This window comes from Equus przewalskii, chromosome 1, assembly GCF_037783145.1.
Source record: "Equus przewalskii isolate Varuska chromosome 1, EquPr2, whole genome shotgun sequence".
Lineage (NCBI taxonomy): Eukaryota > Metazoa > Chordata > Mammalia > Perissodactyla > Equidae > Equus > Equus przewalskii.
This window is the reverse complement of record NC_091831.1, coordinates 23,906,547-23,924,986: the sequence shown is the minus strand read 5'-3', so window position 1 is coordinate 23,924,986 and position 18,440 is coordinate 23,906,547. Positions and strand designations below refer to the sequence as shown.

The following is an 18,440-nucleotide window of genomic DNA, read 5'->3' as shown; positions in this document are numbered from 1 at the left end:
AACACAATCAGGGTGGTGTGAAGTAATAATAATTATGTGTGTGGAGGCTGAACTCAGACATATCCTGAAAATCACACATAAATTCTGAGGGCTCATGTGGCTACACCAAGGGATTGCCATCCCTGCTCCCCCACAGAATTCATCTCTGTGAGGAAACACTGGGTGCCAGCATCAGTGGTTTTTTTTTTTCCTCTATGTTTTTTAAAATTGATGCCCCTAGGCTTGGACTCAAAATCTGTGGGCCAGACAGGTATGTGTCCCAGCCAGATATTTGTTTTTCTCCTCTTCAAGGGGCTGCTTTGTTATTTGTGAGCATCCAGAGGCCCCTCAAGCAGTGAGTATACTAAACAATCCAATAAACCAAGCCTCTCTCGTTCAGCTCAGCAACATCCTTTTCAGTTTCCTCTCTCCATAGGCAGCCTTTGGTTGGTGGACTCACCTTCCCATTCACACCTGGGCACATTCCCCCTCCCATGGTTTCACTGATGCTACCCGCTCTGGCAGAGGTGGCTTCAAGACTTGTCTACCTCAATGTCAGTCTTCTTTTCAAGATCAGATCAAAGGACAGCTTCTTTATGAACCCTCTCCTACACACGAAAATTCCTAGTAGCCTCAATTCCAAAGAAAGATGATACGATAACAGATGCTATCAAACTACAGGTCACATATTTACATTTAATTTTCTTAGTAGCCTTTCAAGAGGGCCTTCTACCAATGCAAGGCAGAAATTCCTTCCTATCTAAAATCATTCTAAAACATGTGAAACTGTTCCCTGCCTCTTTGATGAGATTACAAAGTTTTTATATGTCAGGAATCCCCTCCTTCTATATCTATACAGTGCCTAGCACAGAGTAGATGATCAAGAAAAAAAATACTGATTTTGGGGGCCAGGCTGGTAGAGCAGGGGTTAAGTGTGCACGTTCTGCTTCGGCAGCCCAGGGTTCGCCGGTTCGGATCCTGGGTGCAGACATGGCACTGCTTGGCAAGCCATGCTGTGGCAGGCATCCCACATATAAAGGAGAGGAAGATGGGCATGGACTTTAGCTCAGGGCCAGTCTTCCTCAGCAAAAAGAGGAGGATTGGCAGATGTTAGCTCAGGGCTGATCTTCCTCAAAAAAATATATATATATATCGATTTTGTACCACGCAAATCCCCTAGTGATGAACCTACCTAGTAAAGTACCCAGGTTTCCCAATGAATGGACGAAGGTAATTTATCAGAGGAAAATGTTTTGCTTCCATGGATCCATAGCTAGAAGTTTATATATTTAAAAAAAAAAAAATCTACAAACACCAGCACATTTGAAATTCCCAAGGATTTGCAAGCAGGTCTTGCATATTCATCCCTAGACGAAGCTGCTCTGTATGCTGCACCTACTACTTCAAACATTTCCCCCTAAGAAGCTAATTGTCCAGCTTGGTGTTATACTAAGAAAGGGAGAAAACAACCACTCACAGCCATTCAAGGTAATGTGTTAACTAAACCTGCAGAGTCTGACAGCAAAGTTCTCCTCCACAAAGAAGGGAATGATATCAAAGCCTTTTACCCAATGACTCTGTCTCAGCCGCTAGTGGAAGCCTTCTCGTGTAGACCGAGTCAATGGCCTTTAATAAAATTCTAGTGTTGGCAGCACCTAAATAAGATTTATTTCACTCCCTGTCTGTCTCCCCGGCTCCAAGGTTTCTTTTGACTGTCAGAAAACAGAACTGAGAATTATCATACTATCCGTCACATTAGAAAAAGCAGCAGCAGTGTTCTCCAGCGATGCTGAGCAGAGAGGGAGAGATTAGGGAGAGGAAGAGAAAACATTTGAACTAGTTTTAGGAGGATAACAAGTTTCAGCTACTAACTCTCCATCATGAACCTCAAAATGCCATTCTTGGAAAGTATTTGATTTTGGTTTTGTTTGCTAACACTGGTACAAAATATTGGTAAAAAATGGAAGGAGCAGAAATTTTAGAAAGGACTTTGGTTAACTAAGAATGCAAGAAAATCCTTCCTGTCTAAAATCCTTCTGAACTCTCTGAGACCACTTCCCTGCCTCAGCAAATGTAACTTAATGAGCACGAGCCTAATGCTCATCTATGCTCAAGATCTATCAGCAGCCTCAGGGCCAAACCCTCCACTCTGTCATTATGCTGGTCTGGAGCTATCAACACTCTCTTTCCTGCCACGCTTCTCTCCTGAAGGGTTTTTCTTTTCTTTTAGACATCTCTCGCATTGGCTTGTTTTCTTGCCATCTGCCTTTGTTTGCTATGAGAAGAATGTAGATAAAAATACAGTTAATTACAAAGGAGGCAATTGCAAGGGTTAGTTTTGTTATAAGCTTTTAACCAATTGTTCAATCCTCTCTGGTGCCACCCTCAGGAGGCCTGGAGAGCTGCAAGTTGGATGAGGGCACAGGCTCCATGGAGAATAAAGAGGGATGCCACAGGGGGACAAATAGCTGGGGGGTGAGAAAGAGAGGGATTCACTGGCTTTGCTCAGGATTTCTAATCTACAGCAGATTAAGATAGGGTGAGAGAAGGGGGTATGAGAGCAGCTGTTTCCAACTTTCATTTTCCAACTTCTTACCATTCACATTTTGGTTGAATTCCTAGCAGAGCAGCATCTTTCTTTGAAGAGAAATTCCTAGCAGAGTAGCATCCTTCTTGGAAGAGAAATCCAACTTCCTTATGTTGATGCAAAAGCTTGCAATCATTGCTGTCTCTGGCAAGTCTTCTCAATATTTCTAAATTAGGTCAATGTAGCCCCTCTCTCCAGATTGTTCGACAGGCACACACTAGGAATTTTCTTTTGTAGCTAGGAAATCAGTGCAAGAGCACAATTTGGTAGAAGGGAAGAGTGATAACATGTTTTCAGTCTTTGTTTGATGGGAGTGGATGCTTTCACCACAAAGTTCCCCATAGCGATGTCCCCAGTCAGGAGGCAGGTCCCTGGGTCTCCTCCACATAGGCTCCTTCAGAGGCTTCCATGTTGGCGGAACACTTCCTGCTGTCAGCTCTTTTTAAGGTTGCCTGCTCACTCCTCTTTGCTTCTCTGCCCTTAACATTTTAGAGGCAGGAGGCCTGCAAATTGCACTTCTTGAAAAGGCTGACAGAAAATCCTACCCATTCTATCTTATTCGCCTCATCCTCATACTGCCCTGGGGATGGCATGGGTTCCAAGACTCACCCACCTCAGGATTCTCCAGTTCTCACTGCTGTTACTGTATTCTTTTTAGCACGAAAGAGACCTACTGTTGGGGCCCAGGGCAGGCCACCCCAAAGTATGCCACAATGGCATATTAATTATTTTGAATTAAAATCACTTGAGAAACAACTGGTGCGGAAAGGACACTTTGACCCTCTCCCTTCCCCGGAAAGCAGGAAATAAATCTCTCATGTGACAGGAACCCTCCCTGCACCAGGATGATGAGAGAGAGAGCCCTATGACTAGATAGGGAACTCAGGACGGGAAAGCCTGTATAAACAAGCCTTCTTACTTTTTACTAATTTACTACCCCAAGCCCAAATTCTGCTTAGAATTTTTTTAGGTTCTTTACTAATTAGGTACCCAAACCTAAGTTTCTTTGTCCTGTCAAATCCTCACAAATTTATTGTTTCTTTTTGTAAAAAGATATAAAGATGCCTACTTTGGTAATTTGTCTGAGCATCATTTTCAAGATCTCCCATCCACATGAAATTAAATTGGTTTTTCTCTTGTCGATCTTCCTTTTTGTCAATTTTTTTTTGTTTAGTGAATTTTTGGTGAGGAAGATTGGCCCTGAGTTAACATGTTGCCAATCTTCCTTTTTTTTTCTCCTCAAAGCCCCAGTGCATAGATGTATATCTCAGTTGTAAGTCACTCTAGCTCTTCCACATGCAATGCCACCACAGCATGACTTGATGAGTGGTGAGTAGGTTCGCACACAAGATCCGAACTGGTGAACCCTGGGCCACTGAAGCAGAGTGCGAACTTAACCAGTCAGCCACAGGGCTGGCCCCCCTTGTGTCAATTTTATTAATTAGTTCAGCCAGAAGAACTCAAGAGGTGATAAAGAGGGAAATTTCCCCCTCCCTGACAGTACCTTGAGGACTTCAAATAAATTTCTAATGCCAGGCCTGAGGCATTACAAATATCAAGTTCTTTCCTCCACCAGCCTCAATAGGAAGACAGAGAATCAGTGCAAAGAAACCTGTGGTCTTCAGAAGTGTGCTCTGATGTTCCGGATTCACAGCACAAGAGAAAGGCAGGACTCACTCTAAGGGGAACCCACATTCCGCCTAAATAATTTCATACAGCCTAAAATAACTTCCTAGAAGTTCACTAAGTGTTCACACAAGTCTTCTTGGCTGGTGGGTACCGGGATAGTGAGAAAACCACGATGACCATCCCAGACTAGCTCCCCCATCCTCCAAAGATCTAAGTTCCTCAAAGAAAAAGCAGCTCATCAGGATATATCACCGACAATGTATAGTAACATGTAATACTCTGTTCAGAGTGCTATGGCGGCCTATGTAGGAGAGGAAAAGCTGGGAATCTTCTAAAGCTTTCAAGGTGGGCCTAGGAGTACAGTTAAAATTTCTTAATATGAATATGGGAAGAACGAGTGTTCAAGGATGGATGGGTCAGTCTGAGCAAATAAACAGAGCGGTAAAGCTTAGTGTGGTGTTTTTCTCTCTCTTTTGTCAACTGCAAGAGACCCAGTTTGGCTGGGATATGGAAAGAAAAGTGAGAGCAGAGGCTATAAACAGAGGCTGGGAGAAGGTTGGATAGATGCAATGCTAGGAAAACCTCTGGGGAGCTAATGTAGACTGGAACCAAAGGTCAACGAGACCAAAAGACAAGAACATCAAGGCTGAGCATTTAGGCTTTGCCGATGAAGAGGGAGCAGGAATGATGACATGTCACTGGCTCCATCAATCTCTCCCGAGGCTGGATTTATCAAATCTGTCACTGGCCATTCCCCAACTGTCACTGAAGTCTATCACACACCCCACAGTTGGGTTTGGCACTCTGAGACAGGAGTAGGGGATTAGACATATGGAACTGGGGTTGGCTGGAAAGGAACAGTCAATATGAGACCGTGCACCAGTTAGATTTGTACACATTTCCTGTGCACCTGGGTCTGAAAGTATAAAGGAAAATGATAAGATAGAATCTCGGCCTTTAAGTTTTTCTAATATAGATGGAGAAATAAATACCAGATCAATAAGATAATCAGAAGCTAAGATAAGGATCTATACCACAAATCCCTCAAAATCAAGACACTCATAAAAAAATGAGTAGCCCTCAATAACCATATAATCACACCATTATTTAAATGCATAGATGATAAAGCTCAGCAGTCTTGAGAGACAAAAACAAGTAGAAGGAGAAAATCATCACTTGAAACATAACTGGAACTGTGCCTTCATAAGATGGATTTATTAGCAGTGTGAAGATGGAACGGAGGAGAGAGAGCTCAGTTAGAAGGTGACTGTGACAGCGCAAGGAAGAGATGAGGCCTGGGTTAGTCAGGGCCCATGGGTGTGAGAAGGAAGGAAGAGAACAATATTAAAAAAATAAACAAAAAATTTTAAAAAACAGAAAAACATCTGGCCAGATGTACAGCCTAGGAGAAGATCACTCCTGAAAGCCCCTGCTATTTTGCCTGGGCAGGCGAGTTTTACATCAGACCCCTGGGACTAGAGCTGGTGCGAAGTTGGAGCAACAGCTCTGCAGAGGTCACAGTGCTCGTGTCTCTCAAATTGTCACGAGCTGGTGTGATGAATCACTAGGGGCTCTGGGCACCTGGGAGCCAGCAAGGGGCAAGTTCCCTCTTGTTCGCAGGTCCCTCCCTCTCCCAGCCTCTCCCCTGTGATCATCAAACAACAGTCCTCCCTGTGCTATGACACTCAGCTCTTGAAATGGGTACTGCAGCATCTATGAGGGAACAACATCTCTCATGGGAGGTTGGGCCAGGAGGAAAAGGTTAAATAAAAATAGAAAAAAAAAAATGGCAATTAAAGAAAAGGAACAATATCACAGTGGCTTTTCTAGGGAGGCAAATGTTTCGGTGCGAGGAGGACTGGGTGCGAAGACAGTCAAACCGGGCTAGACCCCTAGTTAACCCTACCAGGCACTTGATATGCTACCTTGCAGGATTTTCTTAACTCCTTGGAGCCTCAGATTCCCTAAATGCTAAATAGGTATAACGACATATCTGTTTGGTATAAGAATAAAGCTCAGTGATCGATGTGAAAAGCCTGGCAGAGTGCTTGCTCCAGAGTAAATGGCCAATACTAGTTCTCTCTCTCCCCAATTTCTGCTGCTGATTATTGCCTGCAGCCTTAGCTGTCTTTGTTTCCAGACTTTCGGGAAGAAAGGAAGGATCCCAGACAATGCTTCCATGTTCCCATCCTCTGAGGTTGAGTATTGTTTAGCATGGTCATTCTTGGAGCAAGCAGCCTTGGGATCACAAGTCTTGTTCCAGGATATTTTCTCATCATGCCTGTAGTTAGACCAGCCAGGCAGGCACGAGTGTTAAGCAAGTTGGGAGAGTGAGAGCCTTGGAGACCTGAATTGGTGCCTTTCCATCTGAGAATATTTTATATTAAAGATATAGCTCAGTAAAGGAACCTGGTAATTTTAGAAGGATATCTGACTTCTGGTTTCTCTTCCTCTTGCCAGCTATAAGATCCTGGCTGGGCCTCTGGATCTCTTGGGACACTGAATATGCCATGTGTAATGTGAAGTTACAATATCCTATACACTGAAGATGGGAGGTTGGACAACGAAACATTTAAAATTAATTTTTCAGTATGAAAACCATAGAGTCATAAATTCACAAAATGTGTCTATTCATAAGGCCAGGACTTCCTCCTCCCAAAACCACTACCTTTCTTGGCAAAATCGTTGGTTGTGACCACTCTTGTCAAGGAGGAGTGCAGGAAAATCTTAGCACTACTACATTGTTCAAGGGCCATCCTTAGGGTTAGGTCTTTTCTGGTTATCTCTTGAGTTCATTTAAGAAAGAGATCCATGATTTCTTTTGAGGTCAACTGTCCTTCAAACTTCCCCAGCCTGGTGTATGGATTAAGGAGGCATCTTAATCCATTCAGACACATGTTGGCGGCACAGAACAGATCAGAGAGCTGGCTAAAAAGTTGTATAATCAAAAATGTAACTCTATTTAAAGGTTAAATAGCTACCAAATAACATAATTGTGTCTATCCAAACCTTAATCCAGATCACTCGTTTTAAACTATCCATTTCTCCCTATTCTTGCAGCATGTTTCATTCAAATCATTGGGAACAGGTATATCAAACTGTTCTAGGAAACAATGAAAAATAATGATACAACCTGGTTAAACAAGGTATGGAAGCTGAACACAGGCCTTCCTTGTTTGCATATGATGGCATTTCAGTTTGAGAATTTGTTTTATAAACAAGAACTGGGGTTGACATTTACCAAGCTCCCTGGTTTCCATTCTAATTGCCAGTTTTGTACTTGGATACTTAAATTATTTACATATTCATGGGATTAGAAATCAGCTCTGACATTGGGAAATTTCAAGCACATGGAAATCCTGCCAAACCAGCATGGTATATAATGCTCAACATATTTCTTATAAATAACTGAGTGCCTTTTCACTTAATGCAGTGCCTTGGGGAAAGGTGATGGCATTAGGTAGATATCAGTTTCCTAAGTGTTTGTGCTTGTGCGGAAATCATTTGAATATCCCCAGGGGGCTGAATTTCAAGGATCCATTTATCTTTTATTTCAGTCTTGCCCTTTTGACATTAAGGAGTGTCTAGGTCTATTCAAAACAGAGTAACTGTGACAACAAATACTTTAATATTTAATGGTTTACTGTTATTATAATCAATAATATTTTTTAAGCACCATATATATCGGTTCTTCCTTGCTCCATTCATTCTGATTCCTTGGTGCTTTTTAGTGAACGACTAAGAAGGCATTCAACATTGACTAAAGTGCCTATAATTTCAGCTACTGGGAAGACCCTGGACTACTGCTGAGGCAGCCTTGTGTCTAAATCCAGCTATGCCACACCAAGTCAGCTATCTCTTAGGTCGTTGAATAATACATTGGCTAGCGTCCATTCAATACTTGCTAAGTGCCAGGCTCTGCATTAAGTGTTTTATGTACATTATCACAGCATCCTCAAACAGTCCTATGAGGCAGGTACTGTTTATTCTTACTGTATTCACAGTTGGAGAAACTATAAAGTGAAGTGACCTGCTGAAGGTCACACAGTCATTGGTAGGGCCTGACAGAGCAGGAAGCTGACACTCTTACCTGGCTTGCTCTATTTTTTCTAATAGTGAGAAACCAGTATGACTGAGTTTTGGAAAATGACATGTATTCCCTTATGAAGCGGCCGTTATTTCCCAGGGAATGCTTGGCATTCTAAGCAGCCATGATAAGCAATGCTTCTCTGTTAGGGTCCAGTCAGGAAAAGGAAGGAAAGATTACAAAGGAAGAAAGGGAAGACTTTTTTGTTAAGAATTGATATGAAACCGTTTAAATAAAATTGCTGGACTGGTAAAGAGAGAGAAGGGAGAGAACTAAAACTAGTTATTTTCCTTAAATTTACTTCTGTGCAAGTTACTAAAATTCTACAGTGTGTTATCAAACACATTGGCAGTATATTTTTCCTTTTCTATCAATATATGATTTAACTCAAAGTCAGCCTTCAGGTGTACAGAGAATGTGGACTGTTAATATTTAGGCTTTCACTTATTTGTGAAAAGAACCTCCCTTATCAAAACACATTTTCCCAATGGAATACTATTCAGCCATAAAAAAGACAAAATTAGCGCATTTTCAATAACATGGATGGACCTTAAGTATATGATGTTAAGTGAAATAAGCCAGACAGAGAAACACAAATAATACATGATTTCACTCACATGTGAAAGATAACAAACACATGGCTAAAGAGAACAGATTAGTGGTTACCAGAGGGGAAGGGTGTTGGGGGTGGGCAAACAGGACAAAGTAGCAGATATGTATGGTGATGGATGAACATTAGACTACTGCGGGTGAGCATGATGAAGTATATTCAGGAATTGATAAACAATAATATACATCCCAAATTACACAATGTTATAAACAATTATAATCCCAATAAAATTACTTAAAACAAAAAATAAAAAACAAACACATGTTTTTCCCCTTTAACACCATGTTGTGGTTTTGGGTGTATCTTTTTTGGGGAGGGGGGAGATTCGCCCTGAGCTAGCATCTGTGCCAGTCTTCCTCAACTTTGTATGTGGGACATCTCCACAGTATGGGTGATGAGTGGAGTAGGTGCGCAACCGGGATAGGAACCCACGAATCTCAGGCTGCTGAAGCAGAGCGTGCAGAACTTTAACCACTTGGCCACAGGCCTGTCCCCAAGGTTGTGGGTGTATCTTACCCACATATAACAAAATACTGAAGGTGAGGCCAATGTGCAAGCTTTAGGATTTCTCATTTCTTGCATAAACTGTGATTCTTTGTAATGTAGAGGAGATGAGGAATCATGCAGGTCCCCACGTGATATTACTTGGACTTCTGACTCATAGAACTCCAGAATAAGGGAGACAACATAAACTAGTGAATATTCTAGAACTGCTACAAAATGAAGAGTGGTCCACCAAACTCTCCTAAAGGTTTTGTCTTCCCTCTACAGAGTTGATCACTCATTTGCATTTTTTAAATTCACAAAACAATGTAACGTCTCCTGAAACAAAATTGACAGGGAGATCCATGAAGTAGAAATGATGAGAAAGACAGAAGGAGAAGAAAAAAGTGATTTGGGGACCAACACAAGGCAGCAGAAGCGGTTTCTTGCCCTGCAGTTTTCTGTTTTAAATTTTTGAGTTAGTCATAAACACTTAAAAATAAGAAAATATCACATTTCAAACAAAGCAGGATTATGTCGCTCGAAAACATCTCAAGGTCTGGTGACATGGGACAAGCCATCTTCAGTGGTAAGAACAGCAGGCTGGAGCTTCCCAACATCCAAGGCCCCCACCCTTCTTAATGAACACCTGCTCTCCAGGTTCCCGCAGCTCAGACCTAGCCACTCTGTTCAGTTAGATTTCTGGCTTGTCTGTGCAGGAATTGAGTTCATGGCCTAGATGGACTCGGACATCCAAAAGGGTGGGGAAAGGAAGCACACTGTACAGCACCAGAGAAAAGTGGTCCCTCCTGCACATGGTCAGGGGCAGCAGCAGCTCCTTCTGCAGAGGTACTCGAGGAAGAGGCCTTACCAGCCTGGATAAGCAGAGCAAAGAGGCCTCACCTCCTCTTTGGGAGTGTTCTGGGAGTGTTCATGTCAGTTTCACAACATTGCAGACTCTGCCCTTTACAAATTGCACCACCAGAGCAAGCCCTAACAGAAAGGCCCCAAGCCAGGCACCCGAGGATGGTCAGCAAAGTTGAGGCGTACGCACACTCTTTTCCTTTTCTCCTGTCTTTTCTTTCAGTCACATCTGCGTTTTGTTTTCTCTCATTTCAAATGTTTCCCAACACATCATGTTTAGTGAGGTGTTTAAGACAGACTGGGAGATGTCGTTGGAGGCAATGTTTTATAGCACAGTTTGTACACTAGTTTATTGCCAAATTAAAATAAAAATGTAATCTGGTAGACTCAGCCTGCTGCTAAGCCTTCCTTGGGTGTTTTCCTGTATTGAGGCAAGAAAGGGAGGGAGAACCAGCCAGGAAGAGATGAACGCTGCCCATGTTCCCCTACCTGCTCCATTTCCAAATGCAAGGAAACAAAAAGAATGAGTGGAATGTTTGGTTTGCCCACTGCTTAATTACAGAAATAAAAAGATAAATAAATAAAATAAAGGAAGGAAAGATTTTGGTGCACCTATAACAAATGCTGTGGAATTCTTCATGGTGTCCATAGTGATTTACTGCTGTTTTGTAAGAAGTCTAAGGGATGTGACTTTATAGGTCCAATGTCCCTTTGCCGGTTTGACATGAAACTCACATAATGTGCATAATATTGATTTTTCTGGAAATTCCAGGGCTTTCCAAGGTCACATCCTCACATAGACCCTTCAGAGGTCAGGTGTCCGGCTCCTGTGTCTATACTATATTAGTCCCCCAACAGGGCTTCCCAAGTACTCAGTCTACTTCTTTTAGAATTTCAAAGGGAAAAAAGTCTCCAAACCTTTTCCCTGTAGCCATTCCAGTGGTGCCTGGAGAGCCACATGGCTATTCCTGAAAGTTTTCATTTCCTGGCAACCACCAAGACACTGAATATCACAGATACGTTTCTCTCTCTAAGAATAAAGGCAAAAACATTAAAACATCCTGCTTTTACAAATTTTGAGGGCATTTGGTCATTTATATTTCTCCCTGATTAAAAGCTATTTTTTTAAAAAATTGGCTTCCCATGCAACTGATGGCCAGTAAAACTCCATCTTGGGCCAGAAAAGACAGTCTGTTCAACAAAACTCTTTGAGTCCCTTAAAATGCTCACATCAAAAAGCCTCCACTAGGTGTTGAGGCATTCAAGATAAAATGCAGTCAGAGCAGAACATCACAGCCCATATGGGCTCTATCCTGCAAGCCAGAGATCCAGACTTTACTCAGGGCCTTAAAAGTCTCACTCACTGAAGGAGAGAAAAAGCAATGGCAGGGAAATAAGGGAAGAATAAAGGTTGGTATGCATTCAAAAGTGGGAGAATATGCTAGAAAAGACAACAAGGACAGAGAGAAGAGAAGAGGACTCTCCACAGGTGAGTTCTGAAGGACTTGCCAGCTCAATAAGATACTTTCTAAGAGACAGTACCTTTTGCCTGAGGATTCTGCTCACCGTAGGCTGGTGTAAAACAGCATCCAGCAGAGTGAACACTAGCACTGAGGCTAAGATCTTAGCTGGGAGTTCTGCAGCAGCAGCAACAGCAGCTGTCACAGAAAAATTGGTGAGCAATACTTATATGAAAGAATAAATGTTCCCTTTGCCTGGGCGAATACACTCATTGGCCTGCCAACACCAGCATGGGGCCCTCCTTGATGCAGCTTATTGCTGCATCCCGTCAGTGTTAAAAGCTCCATGATTCAGGGGTGATTGCCAGCTATTATTTCCATATCACTGACTCACCTGAGTGGCCACAGACCCCTCTCAACTTGACTTCCAGCCAACACCATCAGTTAATGGCTATCTGATGCCTGCAGCCCATTCCTCTCCTAGCTAATGCCCCACTCCTCATTCTGTGATTCAAGCCGTGAGATATGGAATTCTTTCTGAATCCCTATCAGATTAGCAAGTTATCCACAATTTTTTCCAGGATGATTTCTTCATTTTCTCCTAGAGAAACAGAGAGCTTAGCAGAAAGGCTGGCTTCTGCCCACTTGCTAATCTCAAGATATCACCAGCAAGAATGAGAATCCTACCAAATTTCATTTAAGGCTTTATTCTATTCACTGAACTTTGACATATGATAGCAATGAGTGGTTTTTCCCTTTGGGAAAATTCATTAACTTCTCAGATTTTTGGTTCATTCACTACATAGAGAGCAAAGGCTGTTAAGGCTTCTTCCAGCTCAAAAATGATAAGATTCATTTATCTAGCATCACAAAAGATTCTTTTTGGTCCAGACCAGGACTACTGCAATATCATCTTAACTGGTCTTCTTGCTTTTGACCTCATATTACCACAATACATCCTAATATTATACCAGATTAATCTCTGTAATCTACAGCTCTGAACACATCACTCCACTGACCAAAATTTTCAAAAGGCTCCTAATTAGAAAAACAAAAATTATTTTGCCTAACAAAGCGGTCAAAAATAATCAAGATTAGGTTCCCAAAGTATACATACATAATTAACTTTCTAAATTTCAGTTTCAGCCAAACAAACACATTCATGAGCCTGTAAACATGGTTTTTCTAACTTTATGTTTATGACATTCCTCTTGGGTAAAATGTGCCCCCCACACACACAAAAAAAACCCAGAAATATGACATATTCTTTAAGGTCCAGGTGGAATCATCTCATAAGATCTCCATCTCCTGAACTTTGGGCTGTCATTTTCATAGAATGCATCCAGTTACTTTGATTGGGTACCTATTATGTGTGTAAGAGGGCACTGCCTTTCTGGCTTCTCTTAGATTACTGGTGAACTCATGAGTATTTATCTCCTCTCCCCAGATGGATTGAATGATCCTTGATATAGTTATTTTATACCAACGCTGCCCCATGCTGAGCACCTAAAACAGATGTGAAGTCTAATATTTGTTTCTGGTTTTTCTTTTCAATCTCATTGGAAGTGCACCTGCAATTATAGTCATCCGTACAAACACATCTTAAGGCAATGAAAGCCAACACCGAGCACTATTCACCATAAGTGGCTGAGCTGGAACCACAGCCCAGGTGTCTTAACTCCTCCAGGGTTATCCACTCTGTCATGGTGATCACAAGAGGCACTGTTTGAAGTGCTGGGACATGAAGGGTTACATTTTTGGGCAGCTCCTGCAACATAACTGCAAAGATGCACAGTTATGTAGCCAGGTAAATCTGGCCTTCACTGGGCCTCTGGCATCGGGGGAAGATTAACCAACTGTCAAATAAAATATAATAATCCAGTGGATTAAATGACTAATACTCTGTGTCCTGAGCCGCTCAGCCTCGCCTCTGGTAACTGCACCATCCTGGACCAGATGCACTGTGGCTTGACTCCAGGAATGAAATTGTACATTCTGCTGAAAGGGTAGCCAGGCTGCTCAAGAGGAAAAAAAATACTAATTGTAAATCTTTTCTATTTTTAGGCTTAATGTGCAGTTTATTTGGCAGTAAGGGCAGCATGAATGAAACTCCAATCCCAAGAATTTTAATTTGCTTCCTCCCCACTGCTCGGGTCAATAGAGACCTTGGAAGGTTGCTTACAGCTTTCCCCTCCCTTCAGGAAGGCCTCCACACATCTAAACCCCCCTGATAGACAAAGCCCTAGAACATCCTTCTCACCCACGTCAGTCCAGTATTTCTTTAAATATATGTAATTTCCAACACATGATTCCTCTAAGGAGAATCCTCAGAATGCTTCACTGAGTCACGTATGTCACAACGAGCATTCCAATATCACACCTATATTCCTTTTGGCTTTTATGACTGGGGTCTCACATTTGCCTGTGTATATTTTGTTTCTTTTGATTTTAATTTAATTGTATTTGCTGTTGCTAGCCTTATATTTTGAGAATAGGAGTTCCTTAAAACCAGGGGCTATAGGTATTTTATAGAATATATGGTATATTTTATAGTATGTATCCCAGAAAATATATACACATATCTCACACACACAGATATATAACAGAATTGCTTCTCTACAATATCTTCCTTATCATCAAGCTTTTCCTTTGTATGCTGGCTCAGACATTTACACAGCTCAAGCAGGCCATGTGAGATCCTCTTGGCTGCCCCTTGCTCCACCAGCACATGGTTCAGGATACCGCACAGAACAAAAATAATCATTGAGAAGAAACATAGAGATGATTAACCAGAGGTCTTTTCTCTGGAGAACCATGCACCATTGTCTCAAACAAGGTAATGAGGCTCACCTTTTGGTCCTGGCTGTATGCCAGAATCCAGTCCTCTTGCTTGGGGTGGAAGAGCAGGCTCTGGATGTAAAAGTTCAGCCGGTACTTCTGATAGGTTGCCCCTTCATCTGAGCTGATCAATAAGCTGCTCTCAATCTCCGGGTCTGTGAGTAACATGATCTGCAGCAAAGAATTGTTGGGGAAAGAAAACAACAGAAACTTAAGTTTATAAATTTATAAAACTTAAAAATGAACTAAAATTTAGACAAGGGAGGAAAAAGGAGTAGGCCAAACAAGGACCTTGACTCTGTTAGATTTGTTTTCCTGCCTTGGACCAATGCCATGAAACTGTTTTCACTAAGAAATGAAAGAGGCAGGACAAGTTGGAAGGAAGGAAGAAGAAATAGAGGATTGCATTTTCTTCTCTTCTCCAGGGCGCTTGTTTTGTTCCAAGGTTATTTCCTTAAACTGACTATTTCCCACTGTTCCCCTAACCGCAACCCTCCTTCCTATTGTGACTTGTCTACTTTCCATTTGGGTGAATAAAAGAGCAAAACTTGTCAGTCTCTTGTGGGACATGTGGAAAGAAACAGAGTCCATTGGTTTTTCTCTCTACCACAAGCCCTCTTGTTCTAATCAATAATATCCCATGTCATCCTGCTTGATTTTCTGAGTCTTGAGTCAAAGGCTGGGGTTTCTAAAACCTTCTCTGGGAATTGTACAGAGGCCATTTTTTCACCTTCTAACCTATTATACAATTTACTTATTTATTTTGTTTATCGTCTATACACCCTCTAATAGGACATAAACTGCATGAGAATAGGGATATTTGATTTTTCTCCCCCACAGGTGTATTCCCAGAAGCTAGAGTAAGCCCCAGCATATATTATATACTCAATAAATATTTGCCAAATGAATGAATGAATAAAATGAATAAATGAAAAGAATTTTCAGAGTAGTCACGTGGAATTAGAAAGATGTCACAACAGTTTGAGCAGATATGAGTGGAAGCTCCATGGAAGGAGTAGTTGGATGCCCTTCTCAATCTTTAGCCTACCGGCAAGAGAATATGCTATACATGGGTAAAAATTCATGGCTTCAGATGCTTCGTACTCTTTCATTGGGATCGTTATATGCGGCCAGAGCAGTGTGAACCAACCGCAACAGAAACAAGTTGGAGAAGCTGCCCTGAAAACTGCGTTTTATTCTTTGGTTTTATGCCTCTAGGAATGTGTGATAAAGTGCTTCTTTCCCGACTCTCTGCAGGTCTCCTTTCACTCAGTCGAAGTGCGCACCTAATGCCTCCAGAAAGGCAGCCTTAATGCTACGCATTGACTTCTTCCCCATCAACTTATTAATTGGCACTTTCTGAGTTTTGTTCAGAGAAGCATGAAAGATGGGCTTAATGTGTGGCTGTATGAAAAGAAATCACTGCAGCCTGGGTTTAAAGATTACTAGCCAAGGACGCAGCGGTTCTAGGGAAGGAAGAGAGAGAGAAAGAGAAAAAAATAGACACATGCCATAAAAGAGTAGAATGCCAGGTAAACATATAGAGCTTTCTCAAGCATTGGGAGGCAATCACATTAAAACCTCAGAATAGTTAGTGTCATCTTCGAAAGTGGTGTCCTGTCACTGGAAATGGCACGCGAGGATCGCACACCAGACACACTCAGCCTAACCGTATTTACGTTATCCAGGGTGAATTTAAGGTTCCTTGCTGCTCTTTCAACTTCCCCTTCTTGAATAGCAGAAAAAGGATGTGGTACAGTGAGCAGCATGCTGGGGCTGTCAGCCACACTCCGGACAAGATGGAAAGCACACATGAAATTGGAGACTAATTGCCTCTCATACCATGTCCGTGAAGCCACTGTCCACCAACCAGAAATTCTGTCAAAGTTACAGGTTTCTCTGTCTTGCATTCAACAAGCAGTGTTCCCTCATTGGATGGCTGACACGGAGCCATCAGGTAATCTGTTAAGTACAAACTCACAAAGCTTCATTAAAATCTGTCTATGCATTAAGCAGGAATGATCAGATGGCTCCTAAATTCACAAGAATATTTCCAGGTGATTTCATATTTACAGGAACAAAAAAGCTGTCATTCTCCAAATAACAAATAAGTCATCAAATGATCATATTGCTTTGTGTCTCCAACCACAATTAACAATAATACATAACAACTTTTGGCACTACTGCCAAAAAGTAATTTCCGTGATAATACGAAGAGGCTCAATTTTATAGAGTATCTATTGTCTTGGTCAAGGTGATTTGTTCCCTGTTAACCAGAATATGTTTTCCTCTCTTCCTATGAGCGCAGATCTCACCACCTGCTCCTCCTGGAAGAATACTTCATCACAATAAAAACACCCGGCAGAATATCCTCAAATCAAGCTGATTTTTATTTATCATTTACTTAAAATATTTTGGATACACATTTATGCTCTAACTCATCAGACTGTGTGAGATATTCTGCATTCAGATAATATCAGATGAGGTATCAGGGGATCAGATGAAGGGATGAGAGTATCAGGGGAGGTAGAATAAAGCAAATATTTTCAAACATATGGATACTTAATATGGAATAAATAAAACTCCTGGCTTCCTTGGCTTTTTTCTGGGTACTGAAAATAAGTAGCCCAAAATCACCTTCTCTAGAGAGTCCTCACCTGAAACCCTCTACATGGGAATTTGAAATTTTGGAAATGATAGAAGATGTCAGAAAATTCCCCCTGTAAAATTTATAGGTGTATTGTCTGTATTACATAAACCTTCCAATGGTTCCTCTCTCTAATCTCTGCTCAAATCCACTCAAAACAAACAGGTCAATCTGGATCCATTTTTGTTTAGCCATTTTTTATTGCACAAAACATTTTGTAAGACCATCAGTAGAATTCAAAGTAAAAGAAATATAAATTGTTCATGACCCTATTCCTTCAACAAGTTAAATCATGTTGTGCTTCCTTCTACTTCTTTATCCACATCTATATATCATATCATGGATTGAGTATTTTATTCAGATTTTTTTCAGTTATTATTATGGCCTATGTTCATTTCCAACTCAACAATAAACACACAAATGCATGCACACACGTTAATATACGCCATTGTATACAATGTATTTCAATTAGTTAATCACAACCTTCAACGTAATTAGGTTACAACTGGTGCAGTGGTTGAACTGCAGTAAGTACTTAATGAATTACTGTTAACTGAATAAGCGAAATCTTATTACTTCAGTCTTCAAATTCAAATTCTTTAGTAATTTTATTTTAAATGGGTTGAAGTTTGCTCTGTCATTTTGTACGTTATTAAACGTAAATAAGTTAACCAGTAAATAAAGAATTTAAGCAAGATCTAAATAGAAAATGTTTAACCTATTTGAGAAAAAGAAATAACATAAATAATAAATGCGATCCAATCTTTAGAAGTAAATGATGTCATTTATAAATTCTACTTGGAAATACCATCAAAACAGTAACTTCAAATTAGTGAATACTCCTCAAAAAAATAATAGATTATATTTCTTAAACATGTCCAATGTTCCCTGTTTTTGCTGGTCCTCTCCCCATTTCTGGCTCTTTATGTGACTTTGAATAAATGGTGTTTTGCTGTGTTTAATCCTCTGCATTCTGGAATATGATTTGAACAACAGAATTTTAGGAGGACTTTGTAAAATGCATGAATCCAAACTCTGCACAATTCCTAAAGTGAGCTCTCTAAAAAGAGGGGTCATCGTTGCCTGGCATAAAGCTTGGTCCATAGTAGGTTCATACATCTTTGTAAATGAACAAATGAATGAACAAAGGAGGGAGTCCTCTTCATCCCCAAATTCTCCACAGTCCCCCGTGATATTAAGAGTCTGAGCCCTTTTAAACAAATCCCCGCTGTTCTACTTCGAGGAAAGGAGGGTAG

General features: G+C 41.1%; 1 protein-coding gene across 9 annotated transcripts in view; it reads right to left on the bottom strand.

Moving 5' to 3' along the window:
- SORCS1 (sortilin related VPS10 domain containing receptor 1) overlaps positions 1-18,440 on the bottom strand; it is a 476,815-nt gene that overhangs the window by 162,640 nt on the left and 295,735 nt on the right. For all 9 annotated transcript variants that reach the window (XM_070604587.1, XM_070604487.1, XM_070604417.1 and 6 more), the window contains one exon: positions 14,550-14,708. In XM_070604587.1, the coding sequence (XP_070460688.1) occupies positions 14,550-14,708 (159 nt within the window). The remainder of the gene's footprint in view (positions 1-14,549; positions 14,709-18,440) is intronic.